The 25,606-nt window shown below is 43.8% G+C and overlaps 1 protein-coding gene across 1 annotated transcript in view; it reads right to left on the bottom strand.

Moving 5' to 3' along the window:
* The window catches only part of KCNT2 (potassium sodium-activated channel subfamily T member 2), a 1,660,679-nt gene that overhangs the window by 452,458 nt on the left and 1,182,615 nt on the right, over window positions 1-25,606 (bottom strand). The window contains exon 16 of the mRNA XM_078650345.1: window positions 9,340-9,403. Coding sequence (XP_078506471.1) covers window positions 9,340-9,403 — 64 coding nt within the window. The remainder of the gene's footprint in view (window positions 1-9,339; window positions 9,404-25,606) is intronic.

Below are 25,606 nucleotides of genomic sequence, written 5' to 3'. Positions count from 1 at the left end.
CTGGTCCCTCACAGGCTGGATCGGGGGCCTCCTTTCCCAATGGGGATGGAGGGTCCCCATCTTCCTTGCCTTGGGAGTAGCTGTCCTAGTCTCCTGCTGTTTGTGCATTCAGTGCCTGCCAATGCACTGTGCAATCTGTGTTCAGGCTCTCAAGCCTCAACCTTCTAACATTCACAACACCAATAAGAAGATGATGCTCCAACAAGAAACAGATGATCTCATGAATATTGTTGTTTCTTAGAGTATTTGCCACTCAATGGCAAAAGGAAGGTCTGAGGAACAGTGTCCTTGTCGGACTCCATTATTTCTGCATTGCCATTTCGTGTCAAACACCTCTGCACGACCCTCCTGGTCATTTCTGCTGATGTCTGATGAAACTCTAACTGTCACGACCACCCTGCCCTTCCTGCTCCTTGTGGTTGATCCAATTTCAAAAAAGGGAACAAAGAATGGGCCTCACCACCCTCGGACTGAACTCCTGCACACACCCACCCTGTTTCGCAAGACTTGGTCACACCACCGTCCCAGAACTTGTTTCTTTCACATATCCTGCTGTTCAAGATCTGTCTGTTCTCTCAGGTACATATCATGTTTTGCAGGACCTGTCCGTAATCTTTTGCACCATCTGTTGCAGCACCGTCCTGCCTGAACAAAGAATGGTGTAACTGCATTCTGACATCGGGGGTGCCAGGCCCCCCATCCGAACTGGTTTCTTAAGGTGATAAATCTGTATATAAGGCCTGTAAGCTGCCGAGTGAAGCAGCATCCTCCTCTGTCTTGTCTCAGACGAGCTTGGGACTCTGTTCCATAGCCCAGTCCTAGGATTTGTGGGGCCCTGGGCAGGATAGGAACATGCGAGGCCCCTCTAATTTGCATAAGATGTAATGTCACAGGAAATGACGTCATAGGAAATGTCAACTGACCGTTTATTTTCTGGCACTGTTAAAGCAGCTTTGCAAGAAGCTACTTCTCTAATGTGGATATCACTGAGATGGCTACAAATATTAGCCCTAATAGATATGCAGTGGGTCTTCAGGTAACTCCCCGGTACTCCAGTTGCACCAGTGAAGTTCATGGTTTAGGCATTTGGTTTTACCAGGCAGGGGCATCAACGCAAAGGTTTACATGCTACCTTCACTGCTCATCTCTCCCCAACCTCATAACGGTTTTTACTGGTTCTGCCCCATTTACATCCTCTTTCCATTTTCATCATTCTGAACACTCTAATCTTTTTGCACTGATTTTACGCCTCTTACATCCCCTTTTTTCCATTCATGCTCTACTCTTATTCTCATTGCTTCTTCAAACCATATTTTGTGGATTTTGCCCCTCTTAAATCTCTGCTATCCCCAGGTTTGTCGCTCCTCTTTCTCGTTATATCCCTCTTATATCCACCATTTCCCTCCATGCTGTATGCCTCATCTCCCCCCCGCCTCCTACTTTTCTCATTGATTCTGGCATTCTACACCCATCTCTCACCATTCCCTCTCTCTTCTCTGTGTGAGGTGTCTTGATTGTTCCGTCTTTCTTACATCTACCTGCCCCATCCATGTACTGCCCTTCACCTCTCATTTCTTCCTCCACCCTCCTAATGCTTTTTTGCTGGTCTGTCCCCTTAATACCCACCTCTCCTCTTTGAACTCCCTGCCTCTTACATTGTCTCACTGTTTCTTCCTCTCTTACATCCGCATCTCCCTTTCATACTCTACACTTCACTTTATCTCTGGTACGGTCTCTTACCTTTCTCACTAATTCTGCCTCTATTACACCCACCTCTTATCTACCTGCGGAACCCTTCATCTATTCACAGCCTCTAACCTTGTCTCACTGGTTCTACCTCTTTATAATATACCTCTCCCCTGCCTCTCTCCCACAGCCTCTTACTTGCTCCTTGTTGTCCTACCCTCTTACATTCATCACTCACCATTCCCTCTCCATGATACTTAAGTTCTCCTGATGGTTCGCTTCTCTTATATCTACCTCTCCTATCCAAGCACTGCCTTTTCACCTTTCATCTTTCTCTCCAGCCTCAACTGTGTTCACTGGTTCTGTCCCATTTATGCCCACCTCTCCCCTCCATGCTCTACTCTTAATGTTTTATCTCTCTCTCACCTCTACTTTCCATTCTCTGTTTCTGCTCCTGTAGGTTCCGCTTCCCCCCTACATGCGCTGCTATTCACCTGCTGCTTACCTTGCTTCACCACTTGTGCCAGGACAAAGTACAAGGCCCCTGCAGCACAGGTGGGCCCACAACATTTCAGGGGGGTCCCATTCAGCCCGGGGCCAAATGAATATCTGTGAGATGTGGGAGTCTCAAGGCCCCATTATCACATTCTGCAGAGCAGGACCCCATCGTTTTGTGTTACACCTCTGCTCGTGTTACTTTACATCATTCTCTACCCTCACATCCTCCCACTCTCCCAAAGCATCTTACCTTCCATTTTTGGATGCTATTCCTTGTACCTAACCAAGACTCTTCCCTTCTCCCGTTGATTCTGCCATTCACACGCATCACTCCTTTCCCATCTCCCTTAAGTGTCTTGTTCTTTATAGCTGTTTTGCCCTTCATGTTCAGATCTCCCCTCTCTGCTGTAGTCTATCATCTCCCCCACCTCTTCCCTTCTTTTATTTATCTTACTACTTTTAGATGTGCCTCTCCTTTTATACTTCTATTAAAAGTAAAAGAGAACACCAGACGTACAGATGCACCCATGAACATGAGAATTAGGGATTTCAGATGCAAAGAAACATGATGCTGGGGAGTAGTGCAACCTTTTCAGATGTATAAAACAAGGCAAGGTGTGTGGGTGGCTTGAGGGGTTATATAACTTGGGTGTATCTTGGAGGGTTCATTCAATCCACCTCAGGTGGTAAGGATGGATGTGGGGTCACCCATCTGTCCCTCCCTCCATCTGAATGTTATCATCTCTATTCGTTTACATACCCAATTGTTCATTCTTCCTTAGTTTCATGTAAATTACATGAAAGTAAAAAAATCACCAAGCGCTTATACTCAACTGGAGTTACTACTTATGTTTAACTGTTATTATGTTCCTTTTGAATGCACATGCTTGTTTGGAGAAAAAAATACAATAAAACTGAACTGTTAAAAAAAAAGAAAAAAAATAACCCTTTTCTCCGTTTCCTGCTCTTCTCCCTTTCCCTTCATTAAAAGTGAGCGGTGCCCTGCATGACATGAGGTCACTTGTTTTTGTGTTGTGAGCCCTGCAGGATGCTCTGCTTTACATTGATGCAGGGGCAGGGCTAACTTCACACCTAATGCCAGTTAAAGCATCTGACTAGCCGCTGTTATCATGTAGATGCGGCGATTAAGTAAAGAGAAAGAGGCACCGGCAAAGGATGGCCAGAAACCCAGACCTGCCCTGTCTGCGGCAGCTGAAAGGGATGCAGGAGTCACATTACCCTTTCAGCCCATGACAGCAGGCCACAGGTGAGGGGGCCCCGCCTTGGGCCTTGCACGCTGTACGATGGCTGCAAATGCCACGGGAGAGGGCTGTCCAGCTGGAATTCGTACAATGGCATATTTTTAAAAGGATGATGAACTCGTGGGGGGCCCCGTGGCAGTTAGAAGGTCATGGGGCCCTGGGCAGCTGCCCATACTGCCCATGCATAGCGCCGGCCCTGCCCGGGCTATTCAAATAAAACTTAGTTTCTCCTGCAGACGAAGGCTCATGTGTCTCCTTTTTTCTATATAAGGAGGGTATGGAAGACTTGGGCAATTCCCCCGCCGCCGAGACCCAGTGAGGGGGTAAAAACGGTTCTTCATAACGCTTAGGATGTTCTGAAAATTAAAGTTAGGATTGCTACTCCAGTTTTGGGTGGCCTTTACCACTTCTTCCTAGCGCCATGAAGGATGTGCAGGTGGCCTGGAGGTGGAGGGAAATTAAGTACTTTGCTGTGGGAAGGGGGCAGAGTGTGCCCCTTCTACTCCTGGTGATTTTACCATTGTGGGTAATTTTTATGCCGATGTGTGCATTGGTTGGGAAAAAAATCTTATATTATAGTTTATCATTGTTTGTACTTTGTTAATAGGCATAACCAGTGGTTACCCGGACAGAGATGTATTTCTAAATATTCTAAATAGTTGATATAATTACATTACAACCTTGACAAAGTCCAGAGGATGAAACACATGTTGGTTTTCTCTCTGTATGGTAGGAAAAAACTATGGATTTGTCACTGATCTAATATACATCTCAAAGGAACTCCTCCACCTGCCTCCTGTCCCCATTCCAGATCGTGAAAAGGTCATTAATACATCTTGTCCACCATGGGGTGCCTGCCACAGGGATAAGGGTTTTACAAACACACCAATTTCTTTATTGGAGCCTGTATTATGGCCGGTTTATAAATTAAGGTTTCACATGAATATGTTCTTGGAAGTTATGACATTTTGTTAGAAATAACAATATCTTCAAATATGAGGATTGTTACTATATACTAGTTTCAGGAACAGTGATGAGAACCAGCTTTACCCCCAGCTATGCAAATGTATTATTTGGCTGGTAGGGGGACCCAGTGGTCTGGGCTGAAGACCTTGGGGAGTTGTCCACATTAATATAAAGATGCACATCACCACAAGGTCACTGTTCCTGACACTTGTATATAGTAACAATCCTCATACTTGAAAATATTGTTATTTCAAACAAACTTTCCAAGAGCATATACTTATGTGAAACCATAATTTATAAACCGGCCATAATACAGGCTCCAATAAAGAAATGGGTGTATGTGTAAAACCCTACACCCTGTGGCAGGCACCGCATGGTGCCTGCCACAAAGTGTAGAGATTCACAGGGGGGGGGGGCACCCCAGATACCCCCTTGGCCACCAACCATAGGCAGCAGAGGCAAAGGGGCCATGCTAGGGGCCCAGAGGTCCCTTCCCGACAGCTATTCCATGTCAGATAGGCTGGTAGGGAAAGGTTGTTGGAAACCAACATTGTAATCCCGATCCTGACCACAAAGCATCAGTGTGGGTTGGAAAACCTCCGACTGCAGTCTGAAAGCTGCCGACTAACGGTGGGAGGCCTTCTGACCAACACTATTATTGGCTCCTTACTATAGCTCGAGCTTCTCTTAGTTTTCACATACAGGAAAGGTAGTTAAAATGCTTTCTTCATTGTACTGGTTTAGGTTATGGTTTGAATCTAAGGCGAAACAAAGTAAATATGACCAAGATTTATAAATTGCACTAGGATTTTCTTCAGGCTGGAATACACCAATGGCCTCAACTCTTCAAATGAAATTTTAGTTTCTATTAGAAGTGTAAGAAACAGCATTTCCTGAATGGTTAATACATATTTTTTGCCTTTTTCTGGACCCTATTTTGATGGACCTAGAACTCTGAGCACTGTTACCCCTACTAACCAGTAGTAAAGTGCCTATGCTCCCTCTTTAAATATGTTTGAATTCGATTATCTCTGACTGACGTATTTCACATCTCTAAAAATCCCAAATATACGATGTAGAAAATGGGCTCAGGGTCTGGACATAAAATACCACCTGTGGACTGCAGCACCTATTATGCCATCTACAGAGTGGGACTGTAAAACATGGTTTCAGGGATACCTTGTATAGTCTGACTAGAGTGGCCTAAAAACCTGCTGTCAAAATAACCCTTTTTGACAGGCTCAACAATTTAAAAATAAACATATTAATCAGTTAACCCAAAGTACACCTTGTCACCCACAAGATAGGCTGCCTGATTATTAAACTTGAAACATGTGCAAGATTAAAGTTGCCTTGTTCCACCAGTGACTCGCCCTCGAAAGTTATGTTCACTGGCAGGGCTGTATCTAGATCCAAGATAATGTACAACGTTTAAAATGTAATCTATATTTGTTGTTTTGAATGACAGAAGTCATTCAGAGACTATTTCTAAAATGTAGTAAATATCCAATTTAATGCTACAGTCAGAGATTTAATAAATGTTTAGGAAAAGTAACTTATGGGATAATACCCTTTACATGCATGAACCTCCAACATGCTATTTACCATTAGCCTAATGACAGCTAGTCTGCCACTGCTTGTGCTTAATTAGGAATGAAAAATACTCCCAGGGTAAGAACAAAGGCTTGCTTGTGACTAGGTCTTTTTCTTTCCTTAGCAGGACGACCATTTAGGATGGAACTAGGAACTCCAAAAACTTGGAAAGGGGCCTGGCCTTTAACAAGTAAATGTAAGGTGAGACATGGAGTAGGAAGCTCTTTGTCCTCCAAGCCGAAGGAAGATAGCTCCAGGTTCTGAATGTCCACAGTGGAGAGAACTATTAATTTTCCTGGCCACACCTCTGGGTGGGCACATAGGCTCCACACAAAGGACGAAGAGTTTCCCCACCTTAAATGTTAGGCATGAGGTGCTCTATGGGGTTGTTTGCAATAGGGCAAACAGGAACTGCTACAAAAGTGAGTAGAGTTGCCGCTGAGAACTTGTTAGGAAAAAGCAAGGGGTCTAGAACAGCCACTAGCAAGTGCCAGGCATGAATGTGGTGGCCCCAAGGACTGCCTTTTCAGAACATGTATTGGGCCTGCAGAAGAACAAAGGAGGATATGACCTGCTCTCTGTGGACTGAGAGGATCCCAGAAGGACTTGCACTGCTCCCACTTGTACCCAGGATAAAGACTGGAAATCCAAGGGTCAGTTAACTAACCTCCTCTGGCGCTATGGGGACAAAACAAGCTGCAAGTGTCCATTTTTCCTGAAGTGATAACTTTACCAGTATCAACTTGACCTGGATTGGATATTGCTGGACCTTGCTGGTGGCCCCTGCTGGACTGAGTCCTGGCCCCAAAGTTGCCTAGAGAAACTGCTCCAGAAATTTGAAAAAGTTGGGACATTTTTGGACCTCAGATGAAGGTGTCTTATGTTGATGCATCTATCTAGGAGACAGCTTCAGACTTGCCCTACTGGAGGATTTTGAGCTCCATAAAAAAAGACTAAGAGCCTGATAACGATCTTGGTGATTGGGTTACTCCGTCACAAGGTGGCAAATATCACATCCAGTGAAATCTAAACCCCGTAGGATATAATTGCCTGATTTAGATTTCGGCAAATGGGTTACCCCATCACAACCGTGACAGATATCCCATCCTCTGAAATATAAATCCGATAGGATGAGGCCCAAAGCCAGAAAGTAAAATCTTGCACTAAAACAAACCCGCTTAGTGTATCCGCCCTGCACTCCATTGTGGTCTGCCTAAAAACACACCTAGGTCCCGGTCTACTATTTCCAAGAACTCATTGGCGCTTAGTGATTTTTTGGTTCTAATTTTACTTAAAACTTTAGGTATTTCCATCTCTAGTTCCCCTTATTGGATTTTTGTTGTTATGTTGTCATTTTGTTTAATACATTTTACTTTTTTAAATTCCGTTTGGAATTTATTACTGGTTTCGTACTGCATAAATATTTTACATATTGCTCAAAGTAAAGTCTGTCTGCTCTGTGCCATAGATGTCAGTTGGTGAGCCCAGGTTAATTTAGTCACTTTGAGGATCACCCTGAAAAGTTACTGTTATAATTTCTTGTGGTGGACGGCAACCCACCTCAAATGTTAATTAAGACTGGAGTTCAACAAAAACTCTGCCTGAACCACGCATTGAAGTTTACCAGCATTTACATACAACAGCCAATCTGAATTGACACTAGTCAGCCTCCACTGTCCCCTACATTCCTCGTGCAATTGTCAAACACGGTTAGATTAGCCAATCGTAATCCAAAGTAAGCTTTCCGGGGCCTCACATCACATCCAATTACGAACTGACAGTGTCAGTATTTAGCCAAACAGAAGCAAGTAATTACAGCAACTATTCCCTGATCACCTGGCTTTCCTCACCGCTAACATAACTGGTTCCACCGCCATAGTTGGCTGTGGGCCTTGGGTTCAGCATCTGTTCTCAGGCTCGCCGTAGTTAACATAATTATGGGATGAGATCATGAGAACCGCCCGTTAAAACATCACTAACGGATATTGGCTTCCAGTCCCAAAAACCAATGCAGAGCCGTGCAGATCAGCTGTGGACTGATGGTCACCCCGGAGGGAGGGAAGGGGGCAAAAACTTCCACACCACACCCCCTAGACCTTCTTGCTGTGTAGCTGGCTTGGTATCTTTCCCGGCCTGCCAACAGGATTATTTCCACTGCCCCTTCTCACCCCAGCCCCCGGCTCATTAATTTACAATGGGGGCTGCATTTATCGACACCCTGCAGTGAGAATAACACCGGGGGTTCCCTGAATCCCCAACTTTCATTCCGAAATACACATCATTATTTTTCTGTCCCAGGCAGTCTCTGCGGACATCTCTGCTCCATCCTCAGTGGTAAGTGGCCCTTTTTAGGTCTTGGCCTGATCCAGCGCATGCGCTGGACTCGGCTAAGACATTTAGTAGCTCTCAAAAGTGCTACTTTGCCGGCAATCAGCTTGCTATAACGCGCACAAGAGCGCGCGCGCATGCACGTTATAGTAAGCTGATCGCCAGCAAAGTAGCACTTGCGGTGACGCGCATGCACACCACTCGCGTCACCACTCGCGTTTTTTTTCTTGCTTTTTTCTTTTTTTTGTTCTTTGTGGCCCGGTCACGCGGCCAATGGTTGTTTATGTTCGCCAGAGCCCATGTATTCACTGATTGCAAGCTATTGTGCGTGTGTGAATCCTGATCATAAACATGTTGCTTTTACAGCACATAGAAGATGGGAAGGGTTAAGGCATACCCTTTAAATACTGTGGGGCTTATTTACAAGCCCCTTGCGCCCCCGTACGTCACATTTAACCATTTTAAAAGTGACGTACCGGCGGTGCAATGGGCTTGTAAATAAGCCCCTGTATTGTGCAGGGTTAGGTTCCCAACTTAGCCATGGCAGTGCCCACTCCGTCTGTGTGAAAGTAAGTGTTGCAAACACGAGGCCAGCAACCCGTGTTATCACTTGCACTAACTCGCCCCTCCCCCGCCCAATTTCGGATTGGTCACATTTCTCCGTCCTAAACCGCAGGTCTACCAAGGCCCGAAGCGTCCGCCCTGCGCTGCTCCTCTGACATCACCGCACACGCCCTCTGACCACGTGCCCCAGCCACTTGAAACCGCAAAGGTTAACTACCATATGCGCGCACAATCCGAAATGCCCTCTGCAGATGTGGAGGCTGGTGTGCAGTGGTAATGAATCCCCGGGGCTCGGCCAAATTCGCAGTAGTTACGTATTAAAGGCACGCGGTGATTCAGCCAATAAAACAAATGTTTACAACTATATGAAAAATAGTGATTAAAAATGGTAACATTCCAAGGCCATTATACAAAATGATAAAAACATTTGTTATAAACTTACAGCAGCAGTGCGGTCCACTTCACACCGACTACTTAGAATGAAACAGGCCTCAGCATCATCCATCCTATTAAAAACAAAATGTATTTTTATTGATGCAGCAATAGGTGCAGTATATTGAATAAGTCACTAGTAAATTCATCAAAACATCAATTTGCTTCTAGCAGTAAAATTGAGTATGTATTTTAATATGTTATATAATATGATACACAAAGTAATTGTCAGCTGCAACTCCATGTTTACCACCAAAACGTACTGAATTTACACCTACTGGATATTGACAAAAATATACATAGTAGGTAGAAACCTCTTTTACATGTGCAACTGTACGCCACAATTTCCTACGATTACACAGGAGTAAATTCTGTTAAGGGGTAGGAAGTAGGGGTTCTAAGGAATAGTTAGCTTTACATTAGCTTAGTCTATATATTTAGTGTGTATATGTTGGTAAAGCAAGCTTCAAAGCACATTTTCAAAATGAAATAGGCAATATAACTAGATTAATCCAATTTGTCCCTAAAAATATTAGTCCAATAAATCCTTAAAAGAAGTAAGCTTGGAGATATGGCGAAGTCAAAAACGGTGCATTCCACAATGCAATCCCTGCAACACTCAATACCTATTGCCAACGTTCCTAAATCCTATCTAGGGTGTCATTATTATGGGATCAGATGCTAAGAATAGTACTCTTTAGTGCTTTGTGAGATGGAAGTAGACCACCGGGTCTTTGAGACCAAGCACATAAACTAACTTCCAAATAAGAATAACAATTCTAGCATGAATCATATCCCTGATTGGCAATCCACTAACTGTTTTTTGATTATCTGATAGATGGTCAGATTTTCTAAGGTGGCACTCTTTTTTTGTTAGTTTTATAACATCCAAGACATTTTGTGTACTACATTGCTTAACATTTCGTAACTAAAATGATTATTTTGCAATTTTCTGACATGACACATTTAGAAAGCATGCGCTAAGAACTTGACGAGAAAAGGTATTCCTTTTATCCTACATCTTACGTTGCATTTTGGAATCTTTTAACAGTGTTCCAAATTTCTAAAAAGTTGCATAAGAATGAAACACATCTATTTAAAAACTGCTTTATTAATTTTTATAAAAAATAAAAAGTAAGACTTGTTTTTTTAGAAGAAATGCGCAATTTTTAAGACAATAAAGAAGAAGACTTTCAATTAATGATAGTCACTGTCAGAAGTAGTGCCATCAGTGACTTCCTAGCTAGCAAACCTCAAGCTTCATAAAACTTCTAAATCACATTACAGCTTTAAGGAAAAGAAGGCCAACTTCTTAAATATTATCAACATTTTGCACAAACCTTTCAAAGTATTGCACACATCGTAAATGCTGTGCACGTTTTGGGACTTTTCTTTACGAAGTGATATTTACTAGGAAGTCATAAAAGTTCTATATGAAGTTAGGATAAGTTTAGAAATATGCATACATTTGTTAAACAGTTGTCAGTAACATTATCGCGGAATTTCAAACCTGTTATGAGTTATGACAGGCTTAATGTCACTTCCTTTTGATAGATAAAGTGCACTTTCAGAAGGAAATATCCCTCCCAGGGGCTGTGATTTTTCAACACAAATGTACAGATCTCTCGTTTTATGGAGCTATTTCCCCCACAATATTCATTACCAGGTTGACTGGTAACGATAAATTCAGGTTATACAGGTATAGGATGAATGGGAAGAACGTGTCAAGAACACAGCATACAGTGGTCAATCTCATAGAACATTCAGTTGACACAACCCGGTAAAAATGTTGAGCCGTCACAATTTTAATACCGGAAGCAAAATATGATGGGAACACAATCTACAGAATACAACTTTGAGAAAAGGTATGCAAAATTTTAGGCGGGTCATATTCATTCACAAGCTAGAAACATCCAAATAAGATATGTAGTAACTTTTAAACATTTAAGGTATTGTCACTTGTTATTTATTGTCTAACTTATGAACGAGTAGGCATGAGTACATAGGGGAGTTTCAGTGGGTTGACCATGTGTTATGAGGACAGTCACAGGTCTGGCCCAGATCATGCAACACAAATGTAGTTATTGCCAAGCAGTAGTTTTTCATCTACTGTTGGCCGTCTAGCTATATCATGCAGCCCTCGTTTCACAGATTGAAATCCCATGTATATATGTGTATCTTTAAGCACTTAATTTTATTCGCATTTTTGATATTTCTCTATAATAAAGTGTAGTTTCTTTTGAAAAACGAAACGCGATTTTTTTTGTTTACTCACTGTGCTGCTTTAAATTAAATATATTTATATTAATGAAGGGAGATTGATGCCCGCTGCAAATAAAGTAGAACTTGCCTATTTACTGACCGTTAAAACATAAAAATGGTCCACCTCGTACTTGAGGTACCACTAACAAACATCACCTGCTGCCAACCACGTAATGCACTCTGCAATTAGTACTGCATGTGGCCATCAAATTATAGAAGTTAAAAGAAGTGTTAATACAACAACCTCTGTTCCTGTAGGGGACCACTGTAAAAGATTTCACACAAGACTGAAACTGCTCACATTGCTTTGCTACAGTGTAAGGATAATCAAATATAATCCTATAAGCCACCGTTAATCCCATGTGTAAACCATAAGGCAACATCTAAAAATATGTTCTAATGCGCACACGCAAATGCAACAATGCACACTTAAATAAGCATGTAATTTGGTCATATGACATGACTGATACAGAAAGTCAGAAAAAGTAAGGTGCACATAAAATGTAAGTAAGATATAGACAGACTGCTGGCCAAATTGGCGGTGGAATGGAGAAAAATAAACATATGCAGTTAAAATAAAATGCAGTTGAGATATGATTCATGTTACTCAGTCTGGTAGGAAAATTGATTCATGTTACTTAGGCCCTAATTATAAGTACGGTGGTTCATAGAATCGCTGTACCTGTGGTGAAGTGCAGCCTACGACTGGTGAAGTGCAGGACCACCCGCAGTGTTACAACTGCGGCGGTCGATCCGCCACAAGACCGCCTGCACCACCGGGATCAAGGATCCAGCTCGCCCGGCGGTCTTTAAATGGCAGGAATATGCGGGCGGTCCAGCAGCCTGCCCTGCCTAGCATATTCGGAGATGCCATTTCAACACCCTTTTCATGGCGGTGAACCTGCCATAAAAAGGGTGGCGGAATGGGAACCTGCCAGATTTGGGCCCGGGAGTGCATGCAGAGGGGCCGGACTGGAAACCAAAACCGGCCCCAGCAAAGTGCTCGGCCGGCCCCCGGGGGAGGTCTGAGCTCTTTGCCGGGGCCAGTTTTCGGCTGATTTTGTTGCAGGGCCAATTTTGCAGCTGTGCTGCATAAACGGCCCTGTAACAAAACCGGCCCCCAGGGGCCCAACACCGGCCCCCACCCTTGGGGCGCACCGGGGGATTGCCCGGTGCCCGCAACGGCCAGTCCGGGCCTGGTGCCTCCCCTCGTCCTGTATGGTGTGGCATGTATGCCACACCATTCAGGAAGGTGCAGTCGGCACTCTGAGACCGGCGGTCTGACAGGCCGCCGCTCTCAGACTGCTGCAGGACTCCTAGTCAGACCAGGAAAAAACTCCTGATCAGGCAGGCGGGCTCACCACAGGCTTCGAGGTCCCACAGCAGACGGCATGTTGCACCATCCGTTTTGGGACTGCCAAACTAGTAATTAGACCCTTAGAATGGAAGGGTATGCAATGGCATTTATAGAACACTCCATGCCCCTGATCAAGTGTCGAAGTACACTTGTGCTTGGGAAGTACACTACTTCAGAAGAGTGCTACGGATTTAAGAGTGTGTGTCTTTCATGTGCACTATACAGGTGGTGTTGTTGTGCAGTATGATCAGATTTATGCCCTTATTGTGTTTTGTCGTTGTGCCTATAAACATTTGAAGTGCAAAGGACTGAGCTAGGACATTTAAGCAATAGATGCCAGTGCATAGATGGATATTTAGGGGTAGATTTATCAAGATTTTATGCCGTGTTTACATTTCAAAAGTGACGCAAATAGGCATAAAATCTTTTTGTCTAATTTTCTTTCCATTGCGCTAGAAATGTTATGAAAGTAAAGCGGAGCATTGCATTAAACCAACCTCATTGCTACCTGCTGTGAAATGTATTGCACAAAGACTGTGCCTGAGGAGCAGCTAGAAAATAGTGGCATTTGAAAGAGAGACACCACAAACTGGTTTGTCCTGAAACCTCCAACAGTTTATCCATACACTTTGTCTAGAATAAGTATAAAAATGTGTGATCCAAACTACCACATTTTGATCCACTTTCAAGTTTCTAATGACCAGGACAGGGAGTGCTCTTCTGAAGTATGCACAACTTACTGGAGAAACTGAAGGTTTGCCTAGCACCTAGAAGCCCATCTGACAGCTCAGAGATGGAAGGAGAGTGGCTGGCCCTGCTGGTGGATAGAGTGTTGTGGAGGACACGCCAGCTGTGTTTCTGGCATTAGGACCACCACGAAATTGCTAAATATTCCACCCCAATTCCTAGTTTGGGATGAAGGACCATATGAGATGGGTCACTTTAAGAGGAAACGTAGTTGAAATTGTAATATTGCATCTGGTACACACTGAATTGTGTTTTATTAGGTTTCACTATGATTATAAAGTAAATTCTATTTACTACGATACACACTGAGGTGGGCAATGAAATGATTGTGTTTGTTGGTTGACTGTTGAGTTCTAAGCTCTTTTCCCCTACTCTACGTCCCTCACAAACATTTGGCTGCCTGCCCTCTCTGCTGATGGTCAAGTGCAGAAAGTGTGTTCCTAGCCCAGTTTGCAAATTCATAGTAAGAAAGACTCCAGGACACCAGTGACATATGGCCTCAACCACTATTGTTAGGTCTAAAAGCCCTTGTTTGCTCTACGAACAGGGCTACTGGTCCTAACATGAAGCACGTTAGATAGAAGGACTGGATCTCCGTATACCCAAAGGGTACTCAATGAGATGCAGATATGTAATGTTTATGACAAACTAAAATAAAATGTGACAAAAGACTGAAAGAAAGAAGCACACTCTACTTACATGACATTTATTGCAGAAACAAAAGGAGCGATCATCAAACCGCCATTGACAAGAACACTGTGGAGGGAAAGCTCACTCAGCTGAAAATACAAACTTCCTCTTGCATGACTGGTAAAATATAGCCTGCAGTTTCACTTTAGATAATATCTTGATGACTGGTGGTAAAAATAAGTAACCATATTCTATTGGCCTCTTTACAGGTATCCTGGTTTCATTTGTGATAAATATTGCAGACAATAAAATGTGACACAGAGGGCCAAAATGATCAAAGACTTGAGTCACACTTGTTTCAAGCAATGGAGCGCAAGAGCGACACAACTCTTAAGTTAGATTTAACAAGAAACATGAGGTCGCCTTGCATGGCCTTGTGTAGCTTGATAAATCTAGAGTAACACAACAAAGCTTAAACCGCTATGTTGCTTTACTCTGCTCCAGGGAGGCGTTCCATGGGTTGACCGTGGGTGCTCCCACGCATCCACACATGGATTTTGGCATATTCCCATATTTACCATTACTCGTAGACCTGGAATTACATCAAATACTACACCTCCCCAGATGAGGCATAACGGGGAGTAATATCTTTATTTCTCCTCGTTCCTTCCTCTTTCTAAGTGTGCTGCATTTTGCAGCACACATAGAAAGAAGAAAATGCCTCTCAGTATTTAGGCATTTAGTAGTCTTAAATTAGGATTTTGTATGAAGTTAGGATTTTGTTATAACCGCTTAACCGCTGCGGCAAATACGGACGTGAGCAGTACTGCAGAGGTAGGGCTCGCGACGCAGCAAAGGGGTTAAATTAGGATTTTGTCTTAAGTTAGGATTTTGTCTTATATTAGGATTTTGTCTTAAATTAGGATTTTGTCTTAGATTAGGACTTCATCTTAAATTAAGCTTAAGACAAACTTAAGCTAAACCTGAGTTTAATTTAAGACAAAATCCTAATTTAAGTCAAAAATTTAACTTAAGACAAAATCCTAACTTGGGACAAAATCCTAACTTGGGACAAAATCCTAACTTAAGAAAAAATTGTAATTTAAGACAAAAACATAATTTAAGACAAAAATCGTTATTTAAGACAAAATCCTAACCTAAGACAAAATCCTAATTTAGGACTACTAAATGCATTCTGAGAATACTAAAATTAGTAAGTTTATGATTTTGTCTTAAGTTAGTTCTGTGAATCGGCCCCATTGTGTGCCATCGCAGGGAAAACACATGAATGCACTGTTTTCTTTGGAACTATTGGCACTGTCAGAGCATGCAAGAACACATATTTTACTTTCCTTGTAATATTAGGGAGGTGTCTTGTTCCCGAAGCCACAGGCGCACCGGCCCAGGTGACACAGCCCTTTTTAAAAATTTTATAGTTTGGTTCTCTTGCTTACATTTGTTGCCTTTTCCTTTCCAGTAGTAGTACCTACAGGGGAGGCTGGAGGTGCTGCTGGACCCTAGTTAAAAGCCCTTTTTGGTTTGGCCACATCTTACACTCTTTTGGAGCCGATGCTCATTAGGACAAAAACCTCTCCGCTAAGAGGGTATTTAATCATGGCGACTTTGAAGGCACGCTAAAAGCAAGTCCGTCTGCATCCGTCTGCACCTGGATCGAGTCCAGGGCCTGAACCCCTGCAAGTTTGACACACGCCCATGAATTCCCAATCAGATATTCAAGTTTGGCGCTACGCATGCTTGGTCCACAATGCCACCCATATTGCATGCAACTAAGTTTAATGACAATGGGAGAATGGACTATAGTTAAATGCCCTAATTGTAAAGTAATTTTTTAACACCATTATTCCAACCCGAAGCAAACTCTCATGATTCCTCATATAGAAAAAATAAAGTGAATAATTTACGTCTTGGGCAAATTAATGCTCATTCCCTCCCAAAACATAAATTGGAAATAGCGGAACTTATAGACTCTGAACAATTAGATGGGCTTTTTATCACAGAAACCTGGGGAAATCAATCATGTAACCCTGACTTTGCGATAGTGGTTCCCAAGAATTACTCCCTTTTGAGGTGTGGTACACCGCTAAGCAAAGGGGGTAGCTTAGTCATAATTATTCACAGTGAACTAACAGTTATTGTGAGCTTTTTCTCTTAAATGTAGAAGATCAAATCAGATCTTATTCTTTGGAATATTGATATATATCGCCCCCCTGAGGCAAATAACAATGCATTCCTAAATACTTTCCAATTACTAGCTGAAAATAGCTTGCAAACCGATAATTTTGCCATTCTGGGAGAATTCAGTTTCTATTTGGAAGCAGTGGATGATAAGTAAACAGCTGCGCTCCTCGACATTGCGAAATCCTTAGGACTTAAGTAGGTAATATGGGAAATTACACACTCAGCAGACCATACTTTAGATGGTCTTTTTATTAATAGTCCTTTTTTAAAATATTTGAAATTCATTTCCAATGGTATGGTCAGACAACTATGTAATAATTCTTATCATTGCAAACCCGAGTAGGCAGCATTAATCAATCAAACCTACTGAATACATTAAAGTTAGATTCTGTTGCAAAATTAGTACAGAATCTTTAGCTCAATTATTAAAATACAATCTGTAAATAACTTCTTTTGTTGCAGAATTGGTAGCAAACTGCTACTCAGAATGGCAGTCTGATACCTGAACGCTATCCCAATAGCTCCCTGGTTTTCAGAAGCCTTGAGACTAGAAAAACCATCTTGCAGAAGGATTGAGAGGAGCTGGAAGAAACATTATAACGCGCAAGAAAAATTGGTCTATAAACTTGAATTAATGAACTACAAAAATCATATTCTAAAAGAAAAAACAACTACTTCACCTCGATGATCGAAAATGCTTCCAATTCTAGCAAGAAACGTTTTCAGGTAGTCTCAAATCTCACCTTGACCCCTAAAAATGATGCCACATATCATAGTCAACAGTTTTGTAATACATTAGCATGCACCTTTAAAGAAAAGTTGAATGTGACCTTTCAAACATTTGACAAAACTAATAATCACCTTAAGAGTGAGCAGACAACACGCTTGACACGACAGCATGCACCACTGTTAGAATTCACTTTTACCACCCCAGAGCAAGTAGCAACTCTTATTATTGCAAAACAAATCTGGCTCTCCTAATGATCCCTGTCCTGCCGAAATACTTAAATTACCATCAGATATTATCTCGACTAACTTCTCTTATATCTTTAACATCACGATTTCAACAGGCGTATTGCCATCTGTTTTGAAACAAACTTCCATCCTCCCTCTGTTAAAAAAAACGAATCTAAGCTACATGAACCCAAACAACTATCACCCAATATCACGCCTCCCATTTCCTTCTAAAATCATCGAAAAAATCCTGAATTCAGAACTATTTAACCCCTTCGACGCTCATGACGAGCTGGGCTCGTCATGGCGTAGCCTCCTCGCACGCTCATGACGAGCCCAGCTCGTCACGTAAAGTGCGGTTTCGCAAAACCCAGCGTACGGGCGGAATTCCGCCCGCACGCATGCGGTTAAATACATCCAGGAAAATGTAATTCTAGATTCAACACAGTTTGGAATTATACCAGAACATAGCACTGAGACCGCACTGGTCAAGGCAACTGAATAGATAAGAATGACACTAGATGCAGGTGGATCAGCAGTCCTCATCCTGTTAGATCTATCGGCAGCATTTGATACGATGGACCATAAGACCTCGATTCACCGTCTAACAGAAAATAGGGATTAAGGATAAGCCTCTGGCGCTACTTACCTCTTGCCTTAAAGGCAGGAGACAAGACTTGGCGCTAAGAAAATTTAGTCAACATCCTCCACTCTACCATGTGGGGTGCCTCAGGAATCTGGTCCTTTTTGATCTCACATATAAAACCCCGGGATATGGACTAGCTACCTAGTCCTCTCTCTCTCCTTTGATAGTGATATGTGCCTCAGGAATCGTCACTGACACTTTTTAACATTAATGTAGCTAAATTGGCCCACTTATTAAAAAGTGTAACTTAGAGGTAACATCCTATGTCATCGATACCCAATTGGTAATCATGGCCTCAAATAAAGACTCATCAGGCTTGCAGAGAGGTCAAAACTGAATGGAGGCGGTCAGCGGCTGGATGAGCAGACACTGTCTGAAGCTAAATTCGGCAAAAACTGAGGTTATTATATTTGGTAATCCTTCCCCTGGCTGGTTCCCTAACTGGTGGCCAGAACAATTGAGCAAACTTCCTGCTCCTGTTCTTCAAGCAAAAAACATGGAAGTCATCATTGATGGCAAGCTTAGCATGGGTGACCAAGTGTCCTTGGTGGCTTCTTCATGCTACTACACCATTAGAATGATTAGGAAAATACTGCATTATATTCCCAACAATTTCAGAAAAAAACTTGATCACGCCATTAGTCCTTTCAAAATTGGACTATTGCTACAGTCGCTTCTTGACTCTCCAACAAAAATATGTAAATAGGTTGCAACTTGTGCAGGATGCAGCAGCTAGAATGACCCTGAACTTACCTAAATATCAGTCTATTTCTCAGGGACTGTGAGAGCTACACTGGCTTCCAATACAGAACCGTGCCAAATTTAAAGCTGTATGCCTGGCGCACGAAGGACTTTACAACACCGTTCCTGAGTTTCTTAGGAAAGCATTTAGATGGCACATCCCTAATAGGGCCTTATGATCCACAAATTCTAAAACCCTTACAGTCCCTAAGATCAAAAAGGCAAACTGGGGAGCCAGGAGTATTCAATTCCACACAGCTAAACTATAGAACAATCTGCCAGAACATAATAGAAGCATTTCCTCCTTGTTGGCATTTAGGAAGGAGATTAAGACCTGGTTGTTTAACAATGTATGCATTTTAGTTCAGTATGCCCTGCTATCCATTCTGAAAAACAGGATGAGTTTCTAGGGTCTGGTGTTACAATGGTTATCCTCCTTCCTCCACCACAGATCACAAAGAGTCAAGCCAAACCACTCCCTCTCCCAGCCCTCTCCGGTACTCATGGGTGTCCCCCAAGGGTCCGCCCTATCTCCTAGTCTCTTCAACCTTTTCTTGGATTCTCTAGCTAAAGCACTAAATTCCATGAACATTTCCTACCATATGTACGCGGACGACACACAATTTTATTTCAAAATCTCATCCCCGGATAACATCATCTCACCCAGCACTAACCTTCAGGCTACACAAAATTGGTTAACTGAGAACCATCTACTGCTCAACACCTCCAAAACTCCTTTTCATCTCTCCCCCAAACCCCAGTCCAAGCTAGACCTTTAGCTGAATCACCTCATGGCCTTCAACTGAACCCCCCTCATCATGAACTCAGCCAAATCTCTCGGAATCACCCTGGACAAGTACCTGAATATGAAAAATCATATCAGCAATGTATGTAAGGGGGCTAACCACTTGATGAGGACCCTGAGAAACATCAAACCATTCCTGCAACAAAAGGAATTCAAGCAGATGGTCCAAGCACTGGTCTTGCCAAGGCTAGACTACGGCAGTTTGGCCTTCCCAAATACACCTGGCTCCACTAAGGGCATCACCGAATGCTGCGGCCGGACTGGTCACAGGTACCAAATGAAATAAGCACATATCCTCAGTCCTAAAATCTCTCAAATGTGTACCCTACGAAGCTCGAATTCAGTTAAAGATTGCCATTCTGGCGCACAAAGCCCTGCATTTCAAAACTCCCAGGTACCTAGCGCAAAAGCTTTTATTTATTTTTATTTATTTGAAAGGTTTTATATAGCGCTGGCTAGACCCGGAGGTATCAGAGCGCTTTACATGAGTATCAGACCATAGCTGCAGGTTACATTGTTACAAACGTTACACAGGTATTAGAGCATAGCTACATAGTTACATGTTAGGTCGAGACAGACAATAAGGACATATATGTAAGGGAAAAAAGCAGGCAAGGGGAGAGATTCAAGGGGAGAGGGGGTAGGAGCAGGGAAAGAAGACAGAGAATGAAGGGGAAAGAGGAAGGGAGGGTGAAAAACACAGCTAGAAAGACGAGGGGGAGGGTGACGGGGGCACAAACCGGTAGACGTGAAATAGCTACATCCAAAGTCCAGTAAACTATGATCCCAGGGGAAGTGACATTGTTTCCCCATCTCGGTTGCAAGAGGCTCCCTATTATGCAGTGGACTCTCTCAGAGGGTTCTCTGAGACTCCAAGACCTACCTACTGGATCCTTCCCCAAAAAGGGGAGAGGGAGTGCTTTGGCAAGGGCCACCATACCGTACCTCAACTACCATACCTCAACTGTGAGTGGCTCCCTTAGCGCTGTGGACTCTCCCAGCGTGTTCGCTGAGACTCCAGAGTATAAATATTGGATCTTTCCCCAACAAGGGGAGAAAGAGTGCTTAGTCGAAGGGCACAGGGGGCTAGGCGGCGAAGCAGGCAGGGGGAGAGATTAAGGGGAGATCAGATAGGAGCAAAGGAAGTAGACAAAGAATGACAGAGGGAAAGTGGTGGGGGAGGGTGAGAGACAGAGCATGAAAGAGGAGGGGGAGGTAATGGGGTACAAACCGGTAGACGAGTAAAAGCCGCGTCCAAGGTCCAGTAAGCTGTGCTCCCAGGGGAAGTGGTATCATTCCCACATCTCCACTGCGTGAGGTTCCCTTTACGCAGTTGACTCTCTCAGAGGGGTCTCTGAACTTCAAGGCCTACCTACTGGATCCTTCCCCAACAAGGGGAGAGGGAGTGCTTTGGTAAGGGGCGCCATTCCATACCTCAAATGTGCGTGGCTCCCTTGACACTGTGGACTCTCTCAGTGGGGTCACTGAGACTCCAGAGTAAGAATATTGGAACTTTCCCCAACAAGGGGAGAAGGAGTGCTTAGTCAAAGGGCAACAAGGGACAGGCGGCTAGGAGGTGGGTCGGAACTGGCAGGTCAACAGAGGGGAAACAAACGGCAAAAGAAAGAAAAATTCACATTAATTACAAAAAGATAACACATTCAATGCCAGGATAAATTTGCAATCCAGAAAAAGACAAAATCCACGAAAGGGCAAGGGTCAGGGGGAACAAGGGGAGGGAGACAGCGAGTTGAAGAGTCCCAGAAAGAAGAGATACAACTAGCAGAAAAGGAAATGTATACGTTGTAGAGTCACTAAGGAGAGAGATTCAAACGGGAAAGCTCAGAGTCACATAATAGTGATATTAGGTACAAAGAACTACTACGTATACTAGTGGTTAGAGTTGTAACCATGCAAAAAGTAAATTCACTGAGGGTTCCATTTACACATCGATCAGGCTAAAAATGATTGAATATTACTTATCTACAGGCAGGGCCGGACTGGCTACCGGGCAGTTGTGTGTGCTGCCGAGCTAGGGGCTAATTTCTCTGTGGTGTGGGCTTATTTCGTTGTTGGGGACTTGCGTGCGCTTTGAAATAAAAAAAGCAAAACGAATTTCGTTTTGCACACACAGGTCCCCATCAACGAAATCATCCCCCTGCTCGGCAGCACACACAACTGCCCGGTAGCCAGTCCGGCCCTGTCTACAGGGTGAAAAGAGAAATAAGACATCCCTAAGAGTACCCTTGTAAGCACAAAGGTCGGGGTCTGAGATTAAAGATTTGGGTCTGGATTTGAGTAACAAGTGTTTGTGTTTTGTTGTCGCATTTTTGCAGAGGTTAGATGGGTAATTGATGATGAAGGCATTGGAACCGGTGGGGTCAGGGCTAATCTCCATTCTGAGAGCGTGTCCTAGTAGGGATGGCAGCCCAGTTAGGAGCATAAGGAGAGAGAAAGTTTATATATTAAAAATGACATGAGTAGGCAGGTAATATTCTTAATGGACAGGCCAAATAAATTGGGAGCTAGAGGTACTGATGAGAGCAATTTGGGCATCAGGGTCATAAGCCAGATGAGTGTGGGAAGAATGAACTACAGTGCTTAGGAACCATAGGACTTATGTCACAGTCAAATGACAAATATACAGAAGGCTAGGCTGAGATTACATGCAGGTATTGCTTGAGATGGGAATACATCTTTATATGGAAGGCAGTTGAGGCAAGCGTTTCACAACCTTAAAGGAAAGAAATACCTCAAGATATGTGGAAATGGGGCCGACTAAACCAGACCCCTCCCTCTGTGAGGATATTGGGATGATACCAGTAGGTAATGAACGCTTTGCGTTTAGTGAAAGAATATTAGGGATTAATCAGATGCAAAGGGAGTTTGATATCAAGGGTGGAACATATGTAAGGCTGCAAAAGATCTATTTGCCGATGGTAATGTTTTATGAGTGGCACATGGATGATGTTAAAAATAAGAATTTCTGAACCCGATGTGTGGCATAATGTCAATTTGCCCACTCCAAGAAGGCCGCCAAATGCAGAGGGACGATCCAGCCCATTTCACTTTCTATGCACAGCAGAGCATAGAGACCGGGGAGGAGGGGGCACCCCTCTTCAGTTTCTTTGACCAAAGGACAAGATGAATGCCCAAAAGCAAGACCCACACGTTTCACAGGACTTGCACTCTTATGAGAGGGCATGGAGGCAGGCAGTACAGTATCACACTCAACCTTCAAAGAGGCTCTTCAATACTCATGCCCTTCACACTTGTGCAATCCCCTCTGGTCAAGCACCTTCCACGGAAGCTGTTAATTGGGCCCCTATTAAACTGATCCCGACGCAGGTCTCTCTGCTCCCAGCTTAATAGTCTCTGCCAGTCCTGAGTGCCTTATTTCGCATACCTTTGAGCATGCCTCCTTTCTCAGAAACACATAAAGGGCCATTTATCTCCCTCCTCAGACCCCCGGACAACAGCGCCGATGCTGTCCTATGCCCTCACCCAGCAGGAGTCAACGCCACCCTTCGTTTTGATCAGGGCTCGCGTTATCTGTCGCAGTAGCGTAGCTCACCTCCGGGCTTCTATGGGCTGCCAATCACCCTTCAGACAGAGCAGAGAAGCCCTGTCTTGAGCCCACAGCAGTCACCGAGATCCGCCACTTCGGATCGGGACATCGGCACCTAACTGCTCATCTTCGGGCCATGGTTCACGTCAGGTTTCCCTTGCATAGCCACCCGAACAGGCCTAGCCAGCACAGCTCAGCCAGGGGCCGCCATCCCAGTCATCGGCCACACCACCTTCAAGCCTCGCAGCCCTGTCTGGTGCAGGTAATGCGAGGTCAATAATGCGCTTCCTCCGACAGCAGGTTGTGCCTTGGACATCTGCTAATGGATGGCACAGTAAAAATCCCAGTAACCGGGCCCGATCTGGTCTGTGCAACTGTTCCAACAGTGCCACTTGAGGCATCTTGCTCACCCACAGTTGCTCGTTTATGCAGGCTCTCCAGTAGTGCCACCGCTCCAAGCTACCTCGGCACTCTTCGGGCACCCTCCGGATTAGCCACCGCTCAATGTAAGGCCCGGACCAATCACGTGGACCCCCGGTTCCACTACCTCGTGACTGATCCTGGGCCGCGGGGCGCCGTCCGTTGAGACCTCTGGCCCTTGAGGGTAGTTCGCTGATCGGGACACTGCGCAGATCCTCCTCCTGTTTGCAGATCTGCGAGCGGCAGCCGGTGCGTCTGACCGATGCTCTGCCGGACCGGTCGGCGCCTCTGAAGCATCCAACAACACCTACGCTGCCGATGCTGCCTTGAGCCCCCCGTATCCCACCAGGCTGCAAAACTCCCAGGTACCTAGCACTAAAGCTTGAATTATCCTGTGATGGGAGAGCCTCAAGAAGCGCTAACACTTTCCTCTTGAAACGACTCATCCTTAGCAAAAAGAGAACTTGTCACCGAGCCTTCTTCGGCGCTGCCCCAGATGTACAAAGTTTTGGAAAACTGGTAATGCGTAAGAATCCAATGCCTCCCCAGGGGAGGCGTAAGGGAGGCGTAACGAGGAGAAATACTTTTATTCTCCTTGTTTTTCCTCTTTCTGTGCATGCTGATAGAAAGATGAACATACCTTTAATGGTTATTTTTGTGCAGGAAGGTGTACCTCCCTGCACAAAAACAATCATCCCTTCAGTGCAGGCACCCTTGCAAAATGACGTAAGGATTTCTGCACTGGTGCACGACTGCTGTTTGTGAGCTGGCGCAAGTAGAAGGAAAGGAATGTGCCCTATCTTGTAGATACAGTGCATTCCTGCCCTTTCATTTTGATGCATGGCAGCACAGCAGGATGGCTTGCTGCGCTGCTATGCGTCAGAATATTGTAAATGAGGCTCTTAGTATTCCTAGACCTCATGGTCATTTTGACCCGTATAAAAGGACTCTCCTGAATGAATTACAGCAGGTTACCTATCTCTAGTAGTTGAGGTTTGTTTTATCTGGTAGATTAATTTAGTGTGAATTCCTAACTCAGACTGTGTAATATTACAAGAGGTTTTTCTAATGTTGCGAGCTACTCAATGTTTATAAGAAACCGCTGAATGACTTGCTGGCAGCATGGAGGTAGGCATCCTTATCTGTGTGGCTTATACTAAATTGGTCCTTTCTATAACTTCAACTCTGACTCCTCATTCCTGTGAAGTCTAATTTATGAGATCCAAGCATGTAGGCCACAGTGTTTGGGTGTTCTGATTGCAAATATGAGAGACCTTCTGCTTATGAATTTTAGAATGGAAGTGAACAAAAACGTAAATGTATCACACAAGCTAAGAAAAGTGCACAATGCTGAAGTTCGACTGTCCATGGACAGTTAGATTAAGTGGCCGAGGCATCCCCTTTTATTTCTAAATCTTTGTGTCAGTTTCTCAATAGGATGCATACAAAAAGTAAAGTATCCTGTGGCTTGTGGCATAGCTAGTTTAAATTGTGATGAAAGTATTATGATGTTAATCTAATTGAAGACTCCACCACTTTCCTATCACGAGCTGTGTGAGGCTTCAAGCCTAGTCAATGATTCATAAAATTTTTCATCAGGTGGCTGTGGACCGATCGGGTTGGAGGTTGAAACTCTCTGTACTGGTGTACAGTAACAAATTAGCTTACTGGTTGAGTGGGGTGAAACCCTACTGAAGCAGCAGCCACAATTTTTCTTCAGGTGAAATCACAAGCAAACTCTAAATTAACCTGTGCTTAGTCTTCTGAAAGTTTGGCACACAGCAGTCAGGCTTAACTGAGAGGCTATGCAATTTATTTGTGCAACACTTTAAACAGTATCATAGTGAAAACCCAACACAAAAAGTTTAAGCTATTGGTGTTGCATTATTTAACAATGCAAATAGCTCAAACTTTAATAATGCGAGACCTATTGCATTGCAAATGCTTG

The sequence above is a fragment of the Lissotriton helveticus genome, chromosome 1_1, assembly GCF_964261635.1.
Source record: "Lissotriton helveticus chromosome 1_1, aLisHel1.1, whole genome shotgun sequence".
Taxonomy (NCBI): domain Eukaryota; kingdom Metazoa; phylum Chordata; class Amphibia; order Caudata; family Salamandridae; genus Lissotriton; species Lissotriton helveticus.
Note: the sequence above shows the minus strand (reverse complement) of the source record. Positions and strands in the feature narration are given on the sequence as shown.